The sequence below is a fragment of the Lepus europaeus genome, chromosome 6 (assembly GCF_033115175.1).
Source record: "Lepus europaeus isolate LE1 chromosome 6, mLepTim1.pri, whole genome shotgun sequence".
In the NCBI taxonomy this organism is placed as follows: Eukaryota; Metazoa; Chordata; class Mammalia; order Lagomorpha; family Leporidae; genus Lepus; species Lepus europaeus.
Genome location: NC_084832.1, coordinates 100,889,588 through 100,910,741, shown reverse-complemented (window position 1 = coordinate 100,910,741; position 21,154 = coordinate 100,889,588). Strand labels below are relative to the sequence as shown.

Sequence of the window (21,154 nt, the reverse complement as noted above, 5' to 3'; positions counted from 1 at the left end):
TTAAAGAGGTTCCGCCGAAGCCTGAAGCCTCGCACGACGCTGGTGTCCGAGCTGCCCAGAGCCGAAGCGCTCTGCACCGCCTCCGCACGGGCTCTCCAAAAGTTATCTTTAGCAAGATCAAAAGTGCTGATTGAGAGCTTCCAGGAAAATAGCAAGGGAGTGGCGATTCCATCCTCCTGAGCTCGGTTTATTGTGACAACGGAGTTACCTGTCCCACCTCCAGATGGCATTTTTGTTTTATCAGGAGCAAGCCAGACAGGGCAATAAGATTACAGGTCAGGTCTTTTGATGGGTTTTGTTCCCACCTTGTTATCAAGGTTTTTTTCTTCCCCAAAATTGTGCTTAAAGACCACCGTACCACCAGCCCCTTCTGGTTTTGCCTCTCTTGAAGACCCCCTCTGGCCACTCTGCCAGGAGGTCTCTGACTTAAATAAATCTTGCTTTTAAATGCATCTTGCTTTTCTCTTCCTTGTCTGCTTGGAAATTCTTCCATGTGAGACAAGGAACCAAGGTAATCTTTTTTCTGCCGCTGTTTCACCTGCTACAGTTCCAGATGTTTTAACTTTGCACCATTTAGTATGATATTGGCTGTGGGATCATCATATGTAGTCTTTTGGATTTTATTTTTATTCATTTGAAAGGCAGAGTTACAGAGGGAGAGAGACGGAGAGACAGATCAATTTTCCATCCGCTGGTTCACTCCCCAAATAACTGCAATGACTGTGGCTGGACCAGGCAGAAGCCAGGAGCCAGGAGCTTCTTCTGGGTCTCCCACATGGTTGCAGGAGCCCAAGGACTTGAGCCATCCTCTGCTGCTTTTGCAGGCACGGCAGCCAGAGCTGGATTGGAAGTGGAGCAACTGTGGTATGAACCAGCGCCCATATGAGATTCCGGCACTGCAGGCCATGGCTGGCCCTGTGTTGTTGAATTTTACTTTGAGCTTTTTCTACATCCATTGAGATTGTTACTGGGGATCGGTTGCCCAGGGTTCTTTGCACAAGAAAGAATTCAGACATGAGACAGAGAGTAGTGGCAAGGAAGCTAGCAAAGTTTAATGAAGAGTGTGCACCTGTCAGAACAGGTGGGCATCTCAGTGAAGAACTGAGAGCTCAGACTGCACTTTCTATAGATTCTGGGTGTGGGTCTTCTTTCTCCTCCCCTACACCCTCTCTGGAATATTGTGGGGTGGAGGGCTCTCTGGGTGTGGAATCTCTCCCAGAACTCCCTAATAGTCCCCTTGGTGAAGAGCAGCTGAGACTCCCCTAAGCTGGCCTCAGGGAGAGGGCTGGGTCGCACCCTACCAGGTCATTGAACTATGGTGAGACTTTTTGGTATGTGAGTGTTGGTTTGCTTCCAAGGTTTCCCAGGCTGCTGTCTCTAAGATCATCACAAAACACGCCAAACACCGGAGTAAGGGAAAGGGTTTATTGGGGAAACCCAGCAGGCTGGAGGGGAGGGGTGAAGAGGGAAAAAGAGAGAGAAGGCGAGTATAAGAGAGAGAGAGACAGAGAGGAGAGGAGCTAGTGAGGAGAGAAGAGAGAGGGAGATGGGGAGAGGAGAGGAGAGCAGAGAGCGCAGAGAAGAGAAAGAGAGAAGACAGAGCGAGCAGGAGGGAACAGAGAGAAGAGAGAGGAGAGGGCCACGTGTTCAGGAACAGGTCCTTTTAAAACTTTGCTGGAGGGTGGGCAGGGAAGCAGGAGTAACGAATCCCATTAGGATGGGGGTGAAGCTGACACCAGTGCTGTGGCATAGCGGGTAAAACCACCGCCTGCAGTGCGGGTATCCAATATGGGTGCCGGTTCCAGTCCCAGCTGCTCCACTTCTGATCCAGCTCTCTGCTATGACCTGGGAAAGCAGTAGAAGATGGCCCAAGTCCTTGGGCCCCTGCACCCATGTGGGAGACCCAGAAGAAGCTCTGGCTCCTGGCTTCCGATCAGTGCAGCTCTGGCCGTTGCAGCCAGTTGGGAAGTGAACCATCAGATGGAAGCTCTCTCTCTGCCTCTCCTCTCTGTGTAACTCTGACTTTCAAATAAATAAATCTTAAAAAAAAGTTTGGCAGAGCGAGCTAAGCTGCTGCCTGCAATGCTATGGGGAGTCAGATGGTCAACAGGCAGTCATGTTGGTCCCGGTGGAAAATGAGGGAGAGGGGAGTCCCTCTAAGAGAGTACAGCATGTTTGCCTTCCCCCAAAAGTTGTCTTTAGCAAGGTCCCCACTCCTTGGGAGCTTCCAAGCTTATGAGACTAGCAAGGGAGTGGTGACTCCACCCTTCTGAGCTCCCAGTTTACTGTAAAACAAGTCACCTGTCTCACCCTTGACTCTTGTTTTATCATGAGAGATAAGAACCTGGATGGATTTTGTCCCCGTCTTGTAACTGATCATTGGCTGATAGGTTTTTTCTCAAAACTGTGCTTAAAAACTCCAGTACCACCAGCCCCTTTGGGTTTTTCTTCTCTTGGAGCCCCCTCCAGGCCACTTTGGCAGGAGGTCTCTGACTTCAATAAATGTTGCTTTTCTCTCTGCCTGTCCCTGTGGAAATTCTTCCATGTGAAGTAACCGTTTCCCGCTGCTGTTTCACCCGTAACAATGCCAGCATCCCGTATCGGAGCACTAGTTCAACTCTTGGTTCTCCACTTCCAATCCAGTTCCCTGCTTATGTGCCTGGGGAGGCAGCAGAGGATGGCCCAAGTAGTTGGGACCCTGCACCCATGTTAGACCCCAAAGGAGCTCCAGGCTCCTGGCTTTGGTCTCGACTATCCTGCCTGTTGTGAACATTTGGGCAATGGGTGAGCAGATGGAAGATCTCTCTTTCTCCCTCTCCCCCCTCCCCATCAGTCTGCCTTTCAAATAAATCGTTATTTTTTGAAAAGTTTGGTAGAATTCAGCAGTGAAGCCATCTGGTCCTGGGCTTTTTGTTGGGAGAGTTTATTGCTGATTTAATCTCATTACTCATTACTGATCTGCTCAGGTTTTCCATGTCTTCATGGTTGTTTGGGTGGGTTATGTATGTCCAGAAATATATCGATTCCTTCTAGGTTTTTTTTTTTTTTTTAAAGATTTATTTATTTATTTGAAAGTCAGAGTTACACAGAGAGAAGAGAGGCAGAGAGGCAGAGAGAGAGAAAGAGAGAGAGAGAATCTTCCATCTGATGGTTCACTCCCCAATTGGCTGCAACAGCCAGAGCTGTGCTGATCTGGAGCCAGGAGCTTCTTCCGAGTCTCCCACGTGGGTCCAGGGGCCCAAGGACTTGGGCCATCTTCTTCTGCTTTTCCAGGCCACAGCAGAGAGCTGGATGGGAGGCAGCTGGGTCTCGAACCGGCGCCCGTATGGGATGGCGGCGCTTCAGGCCAGGGTATTAACCCGTTGCGCCACAGCGCTGGCCCCTTCTAGGTTTTAAAATTTGTTGAGATGTACTTCTTTATGATAGATCCTAATGATTCTTTGTATTTCTGTGGGGAAGCAATGATGAAGGTGACCAAGTTCTTGTCTCCTCATGGAGAAGGAGAATTTCCAGGCAGGCAGGACGGTGAGCAAAGCAAGGTTTATTTAAGTCGGAAACTTTCTGCTGCAGCAGACGGGAGAGGGGTCTTCAAGGAAGGAGTTGCCCGGAAAAATTGTCCGGGGTGAGATCTTTTAAGCACCGTGTTGGGGGAGTAACAGAATAACAGCTAACAAGGACTCAAAGGGTGGGGACAAAACCCATCAGAGAGCTGGAATCGTAAAACAGAAAAGCCATCAGAAGGGGATTCTGGGTAACTTCTTTCTATTCTCATGAAAAACTAGAAGCTCAGAGTGAAAGAGACTGGTATTTTGTCTTGCTAAAGGCATCTTCTGGGCAGAAGCAAGCACCCTGTCCTCTCTTAAAGGGACTTCCCCTTTTCTCAGTCCAACAGGGACTTGTCTGAACTGCCAATTTAGGCCATCTAACTCACCACAATATGATTTTGATTTTTTTTTTTATTTGTTAAGATTTGTTTTGTGGTCTAATGCTTTGTCTCAGAGAACTGTGTGCTAATGAAAAGAATTGGGGGTGGGTATTTGGTGTAGTGGTTACGATGCTTCTTGGAGCACCTGCATCCCAAGCTGGAGTGCCTGGTTGGAACCGTGGTTCCTCTGCTTCCAATCCAGCTTCAGGTCACTGCCACCCACTCCGGAAACCTGGATGAAATTCTGGGCTCCTGGCTTTGGTTTGACCCAGCCCTGGCTATTGTAGGCTTTTGGGAGTGAACTAGTGGATGGAAGTTCTTTCTTTGTACATCAGTCTCTTTACCTTTCAAATAAAATGAAAAATAAATAAAGATTAAAAACAAGAATGTGTATTCTGTAGCTGTTGGATGGACTCTTTCATAAATTTTGTAATTGTGTTGGGTCTATTGGTCCACTTTAGTTTTTTAAATAAAATATTTATTTATTTATTTGAAAGGCAAAGTGATAGAGAAAGGAAGAGAGATATCTTCTCCCCCCTAAGACTGATTTATTCATTTGAAAGTCAGAGTTACAGAGAGAGAGAGAGAGAGGTCTTTCATCCACTGGTTCACTCCACAAATGGCCACAATGGCTGGGGTTGGGCCAGGCCAAAGCCAGGAGCTTCTTCCCAGTCTCCCACATGGGTCCAGGGGCCCAAGCATTTGGCCCATCTTCTACCGCTTTCCCAGGTGCATTAGCAGGGAGCTGGCTTGAAAGCAGAGCAGCTAGGACTCAAACTGGGTCCCAGATGGGATGCCAGCACTGCAGAGGGTGGCTTAACCTGCTGTACCAGAATGCCATGTTGAGTTTTTGTCTGTTTGGTCTGTCCAGTTGATATGGGTGAGGCAGCAACAGTGAATAGACAGCTCAGTTCTTTGTCTCACATGAAAGAATTATCAGGCAAACAAGGCAGAAAGAGAAGAAAAACAGGATTATTTAAGTTGGAAACCTCCTGCCAAAGTGGCCAGGAGGGGGGTTCAGGAGAGGAAGATTCGGAACTGGCCTGGCTTGCTCAGGATAAAACAGTAGAGCCATCGGAAGAGTGGGATAGTTGTTTTCTTTTCTTCTTCTTTTTTTTTGACAGGCAGAGTGGACAGTGAGAGAGAGAGACAGAGAGAAAGTTTTTCCTTTTGCTGTTGGTTCACCCTCCAATGGCTGCCGCGGCCGGCGCATCGCGCTGATCCAAAGCCAAGAGCCAGGTGCTTCTCCTGGTCTCCCATGCGGGTGCAGGGCCCAAGCACTTGGGCCATCCTCCACTGCACTCCTGGGCCACAGCAGAGAGCTGGCCTGGAAGAGGGGCAACCGGGACAGAATCCGACACCCCGATTGGGACTAGAACCCAGGGTTCCGGCGCCGCAGGTATTGAGCCACAGCGCCGGCCGGGATAGTTGTTTTCCAGTAAACTGGGAGCTCAGAATGGTGGGGCCACCATCCCCTTGCTGTTCTCATGAGGCTAGAAGCTCCCAAGCACTGGGGCAGGCACTTTTCACCTTGCTAAAGATACCTCTTGGGGGAAGCAAGCATTTCACACCCTTAATTTCCACTGGGAACCACCTATGAACCCATCTGACTCCTCACACTGTGATGAAAGTGGGTGTTGGAGTCCCCATTATTAACATATTGAAGTCTATCACTTTAGATGTAATAATTTTTGTTTTATAAAGCTGGGTACTACAGAACTTGGTGCACATATGTTTATAATTGTTGTTTCCTCTTGTTGAATCCATTCCTTGATCATTTTATAAAGACCTTCTTTGTCTCTTTATATTTTTTGTAAAGGTTTTTTTTTAAATTAATTTATTTTTTTAGACAGGCAGAGTGGACAATGAGAGAGAGAGAGAGAAAGGTCTTCCTTTGCCGTTGGTTCACTCTCCAATGGCTACCGCAGCTGGTGCGCTGCGGCTGGCGCACCGCGCTGATCCAAAGCCAAGAGCCAGGTGCTTCTCCTGGTCTCCCATGGGGTGCAAGGCCCAAGCACCTGGGCCATCCTCCACTGCACTCCTGGGCCACAGCAGAGAGCTGGCCTGGAAGAGGGGCAACTGGGACAGAATCTGGCACCCCGACCGGGACTAGAACCTGGTGTGCCGGCGCCACAAGGCGGAGGATTAGCCTATTGAGTCGCGACGCCGGCCTGTAAAGGTTATTTTATCTGATATAAGTAGAGCTAAATCACTTTTGGTTTCTGCTTGCATGGAACATCTTTTTCTATCCTTTCAGTTCCAGTCTTTGTGTGTGTCTTTATTGGTGAAGTGAGTTTCTTTTTTTTTTTTTTTTAACTTTTATTTAATGAATATAAATTTCCAGTGTACAGCTTATGGATTACAATGGTTCCCCCCCCCCCATAACTTCCCTCCCACCTGCAACCCTCCCCTCTCCCGCTCCCTCTCCCCTTCCATTTGCATCAAGATTCATTTTCAATTCTCTTTATATACAGAAGATCAATTTAGTATAAAGATTTCAACAGTTTGCACCCACATAGAAACACAAAGTGAAACATACTGTTTGAGTACTAGTTATAGCATTAAATCACAATGTACAGCACATTAAGGACAGAGATCCCACATGAGGAGCAAGTGCACAGTGGCTCCTGTTGTTGACCCAACAAATTGACACTCTAGTTTATGGCGCCAGTAACCATCCTAGGCTGTCGTCATGAGTTGCCAAGGCTATGGAAGCCTTCCAAGTTTGCCGACTCTGATCATTTTTAGACAAGGTCATAAAAGACAGAGTGAGGATAGTAACCAATGATCCTAAGAGTGGCATTTACCAGGTTTGAACAATTATACAGCATTAAGTGGGGAAGAGGACCATCAGTACACACATGTTGGGAGTAGAGCCATTGGTGGTAGAGTAGAGGTTATGATTACAAAGGAATGAGGCCCAAGTGCACTAGACAGGGCCTAGAACAAAGGACAGAGTCATTATTAGAGGAGCTAAGAAAGGTGCTGTCTAAGCTACAAGTAATTTTTCTGATTGAGAGGCAAATAGAACCTGATAGAAGGGGCTTGATAATAATCTGGTGGGCTTTAGGCCTTGTAAGTTAAGAGGCCCAGACCTATCTATCTCTTCACATGGGGTATATCCTAAGGGAGGTGTGAACCTCCTAGGGGAAGGCACTCTGTTGACTTTCATTACTTGGCTGGCCTGGGAGGAGAGCTGGCCAGGTAAAGGCAGGGGGCATCTCTAACAAGAAATTTACAGTTCTGCCTGCAGTGTTGCTGACCCTACTTGACCATCCCCTCAGCTGCAGTGGTCACATTGGAAGTTGGGCTGAGTGAAGGGCTTTTCAGCTTAGAGCCAATAAGATCTGTGGCTCTGACCTGGGCATCCTTCGACTCCAGGGCAGGTCCATTTCCAGTGATCCAACTCTTGGCAGAGCTGCCAGGGCTCATGAAGTGAGTTTCTTGCATATAATTGGGTTTTGTGTTTTTAAAATCCATCCATCCAATCTGTGTCTTTTAGTTGGGGAATTTGATCCATTTATATTCAAGATTATTATTGACAAGTAAAGCCTTAATCGTATCATTTAAAGAAATTTCTCCCATTTGTTTTAGATATCCTTTGTTGTTTCTCTTTTGCACATCGCTTGTCTCGTGTTTTTGTAGTGGTAGTTACTGTTCTTTCACTTCCGGACACAGAGCTCCTGTAAGCATCCCCCATGCCCACTGTCGTTGTGTCAGCATTGGTGCAGTCTCTGGGGGAGCAAGCCTGTTTCAGCTTTGACTTTGTTGTAGGTTATTCCTTTTCGCTGGGGTTAGTCCATGCTTAAGAAGATACAGCTTTCTGGGAGCAGGAGTCTGGCCTGGTAGGTAAGGCACCTCCATCCCATCCTGGTTCCAGCTCCCAGTTCCAGCTTCTTGATAGGGAGGCAGCAGTGATGGCTCAAGTAGTTGGATTCCTGTCACCCATGTGGGAGACCTGGGCTGAGTGCCTGATTCCTGGCTTCATCCCTGCCCAGTTCTGGTCCCTGTGGGCATTAACCAGCAGATGGGAGCTCTGTCTGTCTCTCTCTGTTTCTACCTCTTGACTTGGAAAAAACAATGCTGATACACTCAGTGAGATTCTTCACTGGGGTCTGGTTGGGTTTCTGATGTTTGTCAGCACTGGCGGCCTTGGGAATCACTCACTGCTCTTCTAATGCTGCAGCAGGTCAGCTTTAGAGCTTACTGCTTGTTTCCTTGTGCGTGTGCTATCCAACCGTTGGCCAAAGCCTCCTGTGAATGCTCATTCAGACTATGGAAGGCTCCCTCTTCTCGGCTACCCTGCCCTGCAAAGGCCAGCTTCTCTGTCAGCTCAGTGACACTGACACTCGGCTGGGTCCTGTCTCCTTGTGCTGTGGCTCTCAAGCAACCCTGAGGCAGAAAGTTGGGTGATTGTGGCACTTAACTCCCGAGTTATTTTTCTCCCGAGGATCATAGCGTTGAGCTACACCATGCCTGGAAACAACTACTTCCTATTTACATATTTCTGTTTTATAGTTTTTGGCAAGAGAGCAGATCTAGGTAGCATTTACTCCATCATGACTAGAAGAGGAACCTATGTGATTCTCAATGTTGGATGAGTTATAATGCAAGAAAGATCTATATAGGAGTCGCTGCTGTGGCTTAGCAGGTAAAACCGCCGCCTGCAGTGCTGGCATACCATAGGGCATCAGTTTGAGTCCTGGCTGCTCCACTTCCAATCCAGCTCTCTGCTATGGCCTGGGAAAGCAGTAGAAGATGGCCCAAGTGCTTGGGCCCCTGCACCTGCTTGAGTGACCAGGAGGAAGCTCCTTGCGCAGCTGAGGCCATTGCGGCCATCGCGGCCATCTGGGGAGTGAACCAGCGGATGGAAAACCTCTCTCTCTCTCTCTGCCTCTGCCTCTCTGTAACTGCCTTTCAAATAAATAAATCTTTTTTTTAAAGAAAGATCTATATAAACAGTAAATCTCCATATATATATATATATATATATATATATATAGGTGTTGTGATGACATCTTTGGCAAGGATTTGTAATTATGTAAACAGGATAAAGATTGGGCTTTAAACACTGGAAACTCTGCCTATGGTGAGGTTGTTGAAGCCTCTAGCAGTCAGTTTGAAATATATAGAACTGAACACACACACACACACACACAAACGAGTCACACTCACGACATTGATGTTTCTGTTCCCTTACCCCTTCCATCCTCACCCCATCTATTGCTTTGTGTTAAAGGCTCTGCTTTTCCTTTCTTTAGTCAGGAATGACTTTCCTGCAGAAACAAAGGAACCCCGGAAGCCTGTGGAAGAGAAATGGCCACAGTATCTCTTTTTTCTTCTTCTTCTTCTTCTTCTTCTTTTTTTTTTGACAGGCAGAGTGGACAGTGAGAGAGACAGAGAGAAAGGTCTTCCTTTTGCCGTTGGTTCACCCTCCAATGGCCGCCGCGGTTGGCGCGCTGTGGCCGGCGCACCGCGCTGATCCAATGGCAGGAGCCAGGGGCTTGTCCTGGTCTCCCATGGGGTGCAGAGCCCAAGCACTTGGGCCATCCTCCACTGCACTCCCTGGCCACAGCAGAGAGCTGGCCTGGAAGAGGGGCAACTGGGACAGAATCCGGTGCCCCGACTGGGACTAGAACCCGGTGTGCCGGCGCCGCAAAGCGGAGGATTAGCCTAGTGAGCCGCAGCGCCGGCCTTTTTTTTCTTCTTCATTGCTTCATTCTCCCGCTGTAAGCAGATGAAGGCCTGTTTATTCCCAAGAGCTTATTTGGCACTGCTCCATTTCTATGGGTTTTTGGGTCCAGTGGGCCAAAAACAAAATGAAGAATCACTTGGCCCTTCTGCCTTTTCTTTTGGTAAAGGATTTATTTATTATTTATTTAAAAGAGTTACATAGAGGCAGAGAGAGAGAGAGAGAGATCCTCCATCCACTGGTTCACTTCCAAAGTAGCCACAATGGCTAGAGCTGAGCTGATCTGAAGCCAGGAGCCAGGAGTCTCCTCTGGGTCCCCCATGCAGGTGCAGGGATCCAAGCACTTGGGCCATTTTCTACTGCTTTCCAGGCCATAGCAGAGAGCTGGATCGGAAGTGGAGCAGCTGGGACTCAAACTGGCGCCCATATGGGATGCCAGCACTGCAGGTGGTGGCTTTACCCACTATATCCCTGCTTATTTATTTTTATGTATTTGAGAGGCAGAGACACACACACAGAGGGAGAGACAGCGACAGACACACTGAGATCTTCCATCCGCTGTGTCACTACCCAAATGCCCTCAACAGCTGGGGTTGGACCAGGCCAAAAACCAATAGTCAGGAACTCAGTCAGGATCTCTGGCATGTGGGTTTCAGGAACCTTGCCAAGTACTTGCGTTAACACGAACCTGGAATCAGGAGTAGAGCCAGGCACTTTGATATGGGATGCAGGCATCCAATAACCACTATGCCAAATGCCCACCCCTTGAGAGAACTTCGGAAGGAACATCAACCAGCCTTTGAAAACTCTGTTTTTTTTTTTTTTTTTTTTTTTTTGACAGGCAGAGTGGACAGTGAGAGAGAGAGAGAGAGAAAAAGGTCTTCCATTTGCCGTTGGTTCACCCTCCAATGGCCGCTGCGGTAGCGCGTTGCGGCCGGCGCACCGAGCTGTTCCGATGGCAGGAGCCAGGTGCTTCTCCTGGTCTCCCATGGGGTGCAGGGCCCAAGCACTTGGGCCATCCTCCACTGCACTCCCTGGCCACAGCAGAGAGCTGGCCTGGAAGAGGGGCAACCGGGACAGGATCGGTGCCCCGACCGGGACTAGAACCCGGTGTGCCGGCGCCGCAAGGCGGAGGATTAGCCTGTTGAGCCACGGCGCCGGCCAAAACTCTGTTTTGTGTGATCAAAGAAGATCAGCATTTCAGCCTGTGCCTCTGGGTCTACCGGGGATGGTGCTCCTGTCCCCTGTTCCTTAGAATGGAAAGCTTTAGCATGCAGACTCTCAAGGGAGACATAAGAAGAAAATTCCCTTGGGAGACTTGGTCAGAAGGTGGTTTGAACACCAAAGTGGTGAACCACTACGTATTTTTACATTAATTATTAAAAGGGAGGAGCTGATAGCTAAGACCAGGTCATGAAAAGCCAACTATGGCTTGAAGGGCTGTGAATCCCATGTCAGTGTGTCAGGAGCGTCTTTGCGTCCTGTGTTTTGCTAGTCTGATGGAGACCAAAGGGAGAGCTCTGAGAACCCCAGCCATAGAAGGACAGGGTGCGCAGACTCCTGAACTGGGTGACATCCTACCAAGTCTCACAGGGCAGCAACTCAGCTGATGTCTTAACTTTACGAGACACTGCTGTGGCTGTATCAGTGTGCATTTTTCAAATAAAGATGATTTCTCTCTTTAAAGAAATTACTTCAGGGGCAGAATGATCAAAAGTCTAATACCGGTAAGATTTCCTTGTTTTCAATAATTCTATCTGGATTAATAAAACTTGTTTTCTTAGTCTGCTTATACAGGGGAAAAAATCTGAATATTTAAAAATTCCAATGCCCCTTTTCAATTTTTGCTTTCTCTGGATTTCCCCAATGCTCTACTCCCACCATCCCTTTTAAAAATTTTTTTTAAACTTCCCAAACAAGTCAGTTTCTTTTTTTTTCTTTCCTTTTTCTTTCTTTCTTTTTTTTTTTTTTAAAGATTATTTATTTACTTGAAAGAGTTACACAGAGAGAAGGAGAGTGGGGGAGGAAGAGAGAGAAAAAGAGAGAGTGTGAGAGAGAGAGAGAGAGGTCTTCCACCCGCTGGTTCATTCCCTAATTGGCCGCAACAGCCAGAGCTGTGCCAATCTGAAGCCAGGAGCTTCTTTGCAGTCTCCCACATGGGTGCAGGGGCCCAAGCACTTGGGCAATCTTCTACTGCTTTCTCAGGCCATAGCAGAGAGCTGGATCGGAAGCGGAGCAGCTGGGACTTGAACCGGCACCCATGTGGGATGCTGGAACTGCAGGCAGCGGCTTTACCCATTATGCCACAGCCCTGCCCCCACCACCATCCTTTTTATCCCCTTGCCCTGACATGCTTTCATGAGTGATACAGAAAAGCAAACACTTTGAGAAGCTGAGATGAGTTTTATTTTTCTCTTAAACAGAAGAAAAAAAGTAGGGTTACATTTTTCATAAATATATATAAATACGGAGTGACAGGCAACATTCTTCCAAATAAATAAATAAATATTGCCACACGCTAAGGGACATAAAAGAAGTGATAGGGGCCACCTTGGCTCTGCCCAGAAGAACCCCTCATGGTGGTGTTGAGGTTGTAGGATTACAATCATTTTTCTACCGAGGTCCTTTTGAGATTTTTTTCCACCTAGTTGTCATTATGGGGAGCCTCTACCAGCTGGCATACAGGATAGTATCCCCAACAGGAAATGAACACTATTAAAATAGTTGCTAGGCATGGCTATATACTATGGTACACAGGTTTAGTGTTTCAAGAGAGGAACCGGCCCTTCAAGTTCAGCTAAAAACTATCAGGAAAAAAGCAGTTGTCCAATGCGAGTAGACAAAGGCTCGATTGGCCTATATGGTGGCAGTTACAGACGGTGGCGACTGGCACGAAGCTGTTGTTGGGATCTGTGTTTCAGGTGCATATTCTGTAGTTTAGGTGGGCGCTAAAATAGAGGTAGGAAAATAAGGCCCCCTTGTAGGGCCGACGTCAATCCCAGCTCTTGGGCATCCCTACTTGAGGCTTTGTTCTGCTCAGTATAACGCTGGGGCTCCTGGGACAGGAAGCTGTCTTTGGTTAATGCCCCCAAAATTTCCAAGTGGATTGAGACCCAGGTGTGCCTGCCTAGCAGTGTTTAAAGTAATCCAATAGCCGCTACTCCACAGCGCGAACGAAATCATGGTCAAGATCGTTTCCTAATTCCTACAATTTAGTCCCCTGGTTATTGGACTTCTGCCCGCTACCCTTGAGCCCTCGATGCCACTTCACTTAGGAAAAGGGACACAATCTTTCAGTCCACAGACGGCCTACCCCAGAGCAGCCCGAGCATCTCAAGGCCTCTGCCCCAGTCCCATTTTTGTAATTCATCCAGGATGGATGGTTATGAGCCTGGAAGGAGAGGCTTAACAAAGTGCCTCTAGCAGAGTTTGAATGCCTTTGCCATTTTGTAACGCCAATCTAGATTTTCATGACCCTGTACTAAAGCTGGTCCTTGGGCCAGATTCACTAAGGGCAAAGATGGGGCCCAGAGGTGAGGCGAGCTCCCAAGCCTGTTGGGAACAGGGTCATTTCTTGCTTTCTGGCTCTGGCTGCACAGAGGGAGAGAGAGGGGTAAAGGGCGCCTCCCTCCCGGCAGGGAAGCTGAGTTTCCCGGCGTGGTTTCCGACACCAGGCACCCTAGATGCTGACTTCTGAGCAGACTACCGCCAGCCTTTTCCCACAGTTCTTCTCCAGAGATGCTTGAGAAAGAACAAAGCCTGGAGACCCGTGTTTTCATCACTTGCCCAGTCCAGCTGTTAGCAGCAAGTCCTGCAGAACCAAATGCCAACAGGATCAGGGCAGGAGCACATACCCTCGCATCCATGGAGAAGCTGCCGGAATTCTCTCCCACCCTGCACCTTGCGAGTTACTGAGCTCACCAAGCTATTGCTTTACCTTAATGCCAAACTGAGTAAGAAGAGAGGCCGAGGGAAGAGATATATAAGGGGGACGGGGAATGGGGAGGAAGGAGTCCCTTCTCTCCCTTGTAAGGAAGGAGATGTTTCTCATTTACCTGTTGGGGTTGCTCATTCAGAAAGGTAGGGTTATAGGGGTGAGGAAGGTGGTGAGACGACTCTTGGGGAAAGGACTGGAGAGAAGCAGCTGATTCCACACCACCTTCCCCATCCATCGAGGGGCAAGGGAGCTGGTCCCTATACAGAGTTTAGTTTGCTAAAGGAGAGTTAATGAGGCTCCCTTGGCATCCCTAGATGAATTTGGGGAAATGGTGGCACCTTTCCGGGCCCATCCTGTCCCCGTGCATGTTCACCCTATTGCCCCGGAGCACTCCGAAGGGGTCGCTGGCCACCAGGCCATTGTCTTCAGCACTTGGGGCCTCCTGTGAGCAGGAGGCTGGGGCCGGGGTCAGCCGGAACCTGGGCTTCAGCACGTTCAGCGGGTCCTGCTCCCAGGCGTCCTCGGCGCTCCGGGTGTGCCTTCGTGGCCTCGGCGTGTTGAAGTGGATCAGGGGGATCTCGTTCCTCCGGGACAGGAACTGGGAGTAGGGTGGCGGGTTCATGCCTGGCAGGAAGGGCCTCTTGGCCCGGCCCAGGCTGACCAGGAAGTGATGCTCCGGAGAGTGGTAGACGTCGTACCCATTTTCCAGCGTTCTGTGTCTGAACCTGCAGTTCTGGGGGTCAAAGTAATGCTGGAGAGGCAAGAGGGAAGAGGGTGAAGGCTGGGGATGTGGGCCTGGGACCCCAGACTCCCCCCCGACCCGGGGCTTTAGGCTGTGTGCCAACCGGCCCAAAGGCCCAGAAGGCTCTCTTGTGTCCAGCTTTGACTTGTTGGCTTAGTCCACACACCATTAAGTTGCACTGTTTAACCTCCTGGGTCCCTTCTGGGGGACAGTGATGTTGATAGACGGCTTCTAGGTTGCCCAAGCACTGAATATAGTCCCAACTTCCAGGGAGTGGCTGCTCCTAGGGTGCACAGCTCATGGCTTTGATACCTGGGCTGGGCAGCACCCCAGAGAGAGCTGACACCAATGGCTGCATTCAGGGTTTGGAGCCAGGGCTGTCACACGTCACCTCCCCCTCCCCCACCCTCTACCTTTTTGAACCCTCTCCTAGCTGGAAGCTGATGGGCTTGTGTCCTTGCCTGGATGGGGTTTGCACAATCAAAAGTGAGTGAGAGTAGTGACATCAGAGAGAGCACGCGGCTTGGAGATCAGTGGCAAGAACTTTACTGAGCGCTGGCTGGGCTTGAGTACTCGATCCGCATCTAGTACTGAGTGAGGCTTCCTGAGTGCCTATGAAGGCCTTTACGTGTATTTCATTTAACTTTTTTTTTTTTTTTTGACAGGCAGAGTGGATAGTGGGAGAGAGAGACGGAGAGAAAGGTCTTCCTTTTTGCCGTTGGCTCACCCTCCAATGGCCGCTGCGGCCGTCTCATTGCACTGATCTGAAGCCAGGAGCCAGGTGCTTCTCCTGGTCTCCCATGGGGTGCAGGGCCCAAGGACTTGGGCCATCCTCCACTGCCTTCCCGGGCCATAGCAGAGAGCTGGCCTGGAAGAGGGGCAACCGGGATAGAATCCAGTGCCCCAACGGGGACTAGAACCCAGTGTGCCGGCACCGCAAGGCGGAGGATTAGCCTGTTAAGCCACGGCACCAGCCTCACTCAACTTTCAAACTCCACACAGTAAATGTTTTACAGTTAGGAGCCGTGCTCGTCTAGATGTTCCGATGTTCCACAGATAAAGAGTGTCCTTCTGGGCAGGCAGTTAGGATCGGACACATCCCACACCCCACATCCCACATCGGAGTGCCCAGCTCTGGCTCCTGACTCCAGCCTCCTGCTAATGCACACCCCGGCAGGCAGTGGTGACGGCTCAAGTCATTGGGTCCCGGCCACCCACACAGGAGACCCCAAATGAGCTCTCAGCTCCTGGCTAAGGGCTGTTGAAGGCATTTGGGGAGGGAACCAATGGATGGTAACACTTGCATGTGCTCTCTCTCTTAAATATAAGTAAGTAAGTAAGTAAATAAATAAATGTAGATCCACTCTGGCTAGATAGTATTGTAGGAACTGGGACTTAGCAGCTACCCAAACAGAAAATCCCTGTTTTGTGCCATCTCTCTGAGTATGCCTGGTGGTAAAGAGAATCCTGAAATAAGCAGTTCTACTGTGTCACTATCTCAAAATCCACTGGATATGCCAGCAGGCTTGATTTTGGGGAACCTTTTGCTTGCCAATCTGAATGACCAGCGATCAGACTTGTGACAGAGGTGCTCCCTAATCATGTGGGCCACTCCACCACATTTTTTTTTTTTCCCAGTGAAAAAGCTGAAGTTTGGGAAAGTGAGGGGACTGGTTAAGGTAGCAGCTTGTAACAGGTCCAAGCAGACACCATTGGCCTCTTGCCCATTCTAATGTGCTTTATGACACGCTTTTACGTATCTCTATGACCTAAAACTACACAGAGGTCTGTGTTAGATACAGGAATGGGCACCCATGGGCAGTGCAGACAAGGGACTGAGGGGTTGGGTTCTGGGGCCAGGCAGACTGCCTAGGTTCAAACCCAAGTTGTATAAATGTGAACATTTCAGACCAGACAAAAAAATGTTCACTAAGAACAGATGAGCAAGGCACCCACAAATGGAAGCTTCAAGCCAGAAAAGTCCATGTTTTCTGTTTTCCCGAAGTAGATAACTATTGGAAAATGCAGATCCACACCCACTGCCCCCCCCATGCACGCACACACACACGCACACACACACACACGCTCACACTCACCGATCCAAAAATGTTGCCTCTGAAATCCATACAGAGGTACCTCCTGCTCATGACACCTGTTATCACCACGAAGCCAGCATCCTCCGATCTGATCATCAGGGCACCTACAGAGAGAAGCATCCTGGTCAGAGACTCTTTGCACATCCAATTCCCACCTTCAGGTACTTGCACTCTCATGAAACCTTCCTGTGTTGGTGTCGAAGATTGACGACGGCGTCACTCAATGAACTCTTTCCACATCTCTCTCTGTCTCAATCTCACACAAACCCACTCCCTGCCACACCCCCCTCCTGCTGCTTGGGGAACTCTGCAGCCGGCGCATCTCGCTGATCCGAAGCCAGGAGCCAGGTGCTTATCCTGGTCCCCCATGCGGGTGCAGGGCCCAAGCATTTGGGCCATCCTCCACTGCCTTCCCGGGCCATAGCAGAGAGCTGGCCTGGAAGAGGGGCAACCGGGACAGAATCCGGCACCCCGACTGGGACTAGAACCTGGTGTGCCAGCGCCGCAAGGCGGAGGATTAGCCTGTTAAGCCACGGCGCCAGCCGGGAAACTCTGAACTTGCAGCATTCTCTCACCTGTGCTGTATACCTGTTTCTCTCTCTGCACCTGCACCGTCTCTCTCTCCTGTTGCCTGGCTAATGCCTCTTCCCATCAGTGGTAGTGGTCATGTTCTTCCAAGCCTTCTGTGTTTGTAATGTTTAAGGCTGTGCTGAGATCTCTGTCAAGGGTGCAGCCCTGGAGGTAGAGTCCGGTTCTCCACCCAGCCAGCGGTGTAATAGTCTAATGCATCCCATAGCGCTCATCATGTGTCCAGAACTGTATTTGAGTCAGCCTCTCTCTCCCTTCTCTGCTAGTGTTGTGGCAGGAGCCCTACCCACCAGACTCTAACTAGTCAATACCTAGTCTTTAGCTCCTTGGCAGTGAGCTACAGGGGAGCAGAGGCCTTGTCTTTCCATGCTGAATGGCAATCAAGGTTGGATGGAACATTTTTCTTGGGTCCTCCTGGCTGTCCTTGGTCCTTTCTCATGTGGTAGTTCCCATTCCATAGGCAGCCCCCTGTGGTCTTTCAGTGTCTCCTCTCAAAGGCTGGTCTCCAGCCAGGGCCTGAAACGTATTCATGCTTCCTACACCATAAATAATTGACAGTAGCTTTAAGTCTGACCCCCTCACCTTCTGCCTCCATGGAGACTGGTTCCAAGCTCAAAGGTCATGGCCATGTCAGGGCAAAGATTACCTGTACTGAGTCTAGGGGCATAGCGGCTGCCTGGGAAACCCACGAAGCTGCCAAATGCTGTCCATCTGAGTCCCAGTGGGGGTCAGTGGTGTGGCTTAGTAGGTTAAGCCTCCACCTGGGAAGCCAGCATCACATATGGATGCTGGTTCGTGTCCTGGCTACTCCTTTTTTTTTTTTTTTTTAAGATTTATTTATTTGCTTGAAAGGCAGAGTTACAGAAAGGTAGAGACAGAGAGAGAGAAAAAGAGAGAGAGAGAGGTCTTCCATCCACTGGTTTACTCCCCAGATGGCCACAATGACCAGAGCTACGCCGATACGAAGCCAGGAGCTTCTTCCAGGTCTCCTACATGGGTGCAGGGGCCCAAACACTTGGGCCATCTTCTACTGCTTTCCCAGGCTATAGCAGAGAACTGGATCAGAACTGGAGCTACCAGGACTCGAACCGGCACCCTATGCCATAACACCAGCCCTGCTCCTCTTCTGATCCAGCTCTCTGCTTATGGCCTGGGAAACCACTGCTTAGGCCCCTACACCTGCATGGGAGACCGGGAAGAAGCTCCTGACTCATGGCTTTGGCCTGGCCCAACCCCAGCTGTTGCGGCCATCTGGAGAGTGAACCAGCAGATGGAAGATCTCTCTTTTCTCTGTCTCTTCCTCTCTCTTTGTAACTATGACTTTCAAATAAATAAATTAAAAAAAAAAACACACACACAAATATTCCTTAGTTGTTCTCTACCCTTTCTTTCTATGGGAGTCAGAATAATGTGTCATCATCTATTCTCAGGCATTTTAAATCACATGTAGCCTTTTTATGATTTATTTATTTGTTTGAAAGGCAGTTATGGGGGAAGGGAAGAGAGAGAAAGAGAGAGAGATCTTCCATCCACTAGTTCACTCCCCAAATAGCTGCAACATCCAGATCTGGGCCAGACTGAAGCCAGGAGCCTGGAGCTCCTTCTGGGTCTCCCACATGGGTGGCAGGGGTCCAAGCACTTGGGATATCATCTGCTCTCTTTCCAGGTGCATTAGCAGGGAGTTGGATCAGAAATGGAACAGCCAGGACTAGAACTGGAACTCATATGTGATGCCAGCATTGCAGGCAGTGGCTAAACCCATTGCACCACAACGCCGGGCCCAGATCACAGACAGTTTTGTAGAGGAGGCCAAGGTGGCCTCCCCTGAGAGGTGCAAACCTGTGTTGCCTAGAAGTTCGAGAAGGCACTGCCAGGCAAGAAGGGATGGCAGACTAGAGGCTGTTGAAGAGCTCTGTCTTCCCTCTCCGGATCATTCCAGACATATTGTAGGTCCTACTTAATACCCACTGAATACCAGGAGCAGGACTGTGGTCACATCAAGTAGATTCAGATTTAGTTCAGATATATGCTGTTAGACTCAAACTCAGCTTCAAGAATAGTGACTCTGAGTCCTGCTGTATCTCCTTTGCTTCTGGCACCTGCTTGAAATTTGGAGAGAACTCCCCATCCCTTCACTGCCTGTCAATACCCATTGAGCCTTTGAGGTTTCCAAGGTTGGCTCTGTGTGTGCATGTATCATGCTACCAGGCTTAAAAAGCATTGATACCTAGCAGAACAAATGCTTTGCACACAGCAGGGTCACAGCAAGATAATTCCTTACTCTAGTCCAACAATAAAGGAGAACCCATAATTCCTATGAGAAGTTTTTCAGTTAGAGATCAGGATTATTCCTTCATTCCTTTGACCTGAACTATTTTGAGTCAGTTTTCATTTTTCTGTGTCCTCGGAGTAATTTAACATGTCCTCCTAAAACAGAAGACCCATCAAGACGCACATCCCTTCTCACTCCTTTCTCCCTCTTATAGGTACACTTATAGGTACACTGTTGTGGATTGGGATCCAACGTCCCCCAAACCTAGTCTTTGAAAACTTTCCAGTGTTCTCATGTGTCCAGCGAGTTCCCAGTTAGCTCACCTTGACACTGCTAGGCCAGATTTGAGCTCCACAGAGAATAGTCACCAACTCACCCTGGACTCCTGCAGAACATGAGTAACCCCGTCGGGCAAATGGGTGCATGGACAAATGAGGACATGAAAGGAAGGGCTCTCGGTCGGACTCACCAAGATACAACACCTGGGCACTCTGCCCTCCATCTATTCTTCCGAAGAACAATTATGAGGCCAGAATATTAGAAGCTAGGAGTTGGAAGCAACCTCTTGATGTGATAAGCAATCTTCTTTATAATCTCCCTATTTAGCAAGTCCAAAAAAGCATACTGTGTTCATCTATCTATCTTCTCTTCTTCCTAGATTCCTTGCGTTTCTTTTCCATACCTTTTTTTTTTTTTTTTTTTTTTTTTTGACTCCTTGGCCAAGGCAAAGGGAAAGCGGGCTCTCATTGTGGGAAGAGGGGTTTTAGCTAAGACAAAGTATTCATGTTGAGAGAAATCAGTAAGTATTCATTAGGCAGACTCTTCTAAGGATAGCACACACACACACACACACACCATGAAACGGTTCCTGGGCAACACATTTGGTGGCTGGACTAGCACTCTGGTCTAACCCAAGCCCTCTCCCAACTCCCCGTAGTGGACAACAGGGGAAGTCCCCGTTCTTCCCAGCCAGAAGCCCCTACTCACTGTAGATGGTCTGATGCGGTGTGCCATCCACTTGGCCGTCCTTGTGGATCTGCAGGTGGTAGCTGTTCCTGGCGGTGGCCGTGTACAGGTGGGTCAGGCCAGCCCAGCTGGAGCTGAGCAGCGGGGAGGTGTCGGGGTAGGCTCGGACCACGCACCAGCTGCACACACCGCCCAGGGCACAGACCAAGAGCCGGAGCCGGGCCCCTAACATCGCGCCTCTCTCTCCGAATGGCAGATGCTGAGACTGAAACCTGAGACTCCCCTCTGGGCTGAACTGAATCTTGCAAGTAGCAGAGAGGGACGTGAGGAGCCTCGGCTGCATTCCCTCCTTTGGCCCCCTAGACTTTTAAAGGGTAGCAGTGTGACATCAAACAGGAAAAACCCCAGCGTCCACATCCTCTGTGTTGTAATCAGCCCATTCAGAGAAACTGGAGTGACTCCTGAGGGTCACGGAAGGCACGTCGGTTACACACACACACACACACACAGAGTTTCAAGCCAGCACTCTAAAAAGTGAATGATGTGTGGGCAAAAGTTATCTGTGACTCTGGCTGTCTGTTGACCTGCCCCACTTCCACCAGGAAATGTGAAGGCAGCCAGCGGTTCCGAAAACATCCAGCCACAGTTGTGCAGTATGCGGACAGACGCTTTCCATCTCCCACCTCGTCTCCCAGTCCTTGGCACTCCAGTCAGCAAGTGTGCTTCCGGCACTCTCTCTGTGTGCAGCAGTAGGTGGCTCTCTGGAGGGACACAGAGCTAATGTGACACCACCAGGCAGCAAATGGCACCCTCCGAGGTCCCCACCTCATAAAGACAGGCGAGCTGACAGCAGGGGGACAAGGGATACAGTTGCCACCCTGGGAAGATTTCAGAGCAAGAAGTGCCGAGGGTCGATTTCTTGGCTTCTCTCGGGTG

General features: G+C 49.4%; 1 protein-coding gene across 1 annotated transcript; it reads right to left on the bottom strand.

Moving 5' to 3' along the window:
* Positions 1-13,864: 13,864 nt before the first annotated feature.
* Positions 13,865-20,450, bottom strand: FGF23 (fibroblast growth factor 23). Its single transcript, XM_062195461.1, has 3 exons — positions 20,240-20,450; positions 16,393-16,496; positions 13,865-14,305 (listed from the first exon to the last, which is right to left on the bottom strand). The coding sequence occupies exons 1-3, from the start codon at positions 20,448-20,450 to the stop codon at positions 13,865-13,867; spliced, it is 756 nt and encodes a 251-aa protein (XP_062051445.1).
* Between the last annotated feature and the right edge of the window lie 704 nt (positions 20,451-21,154).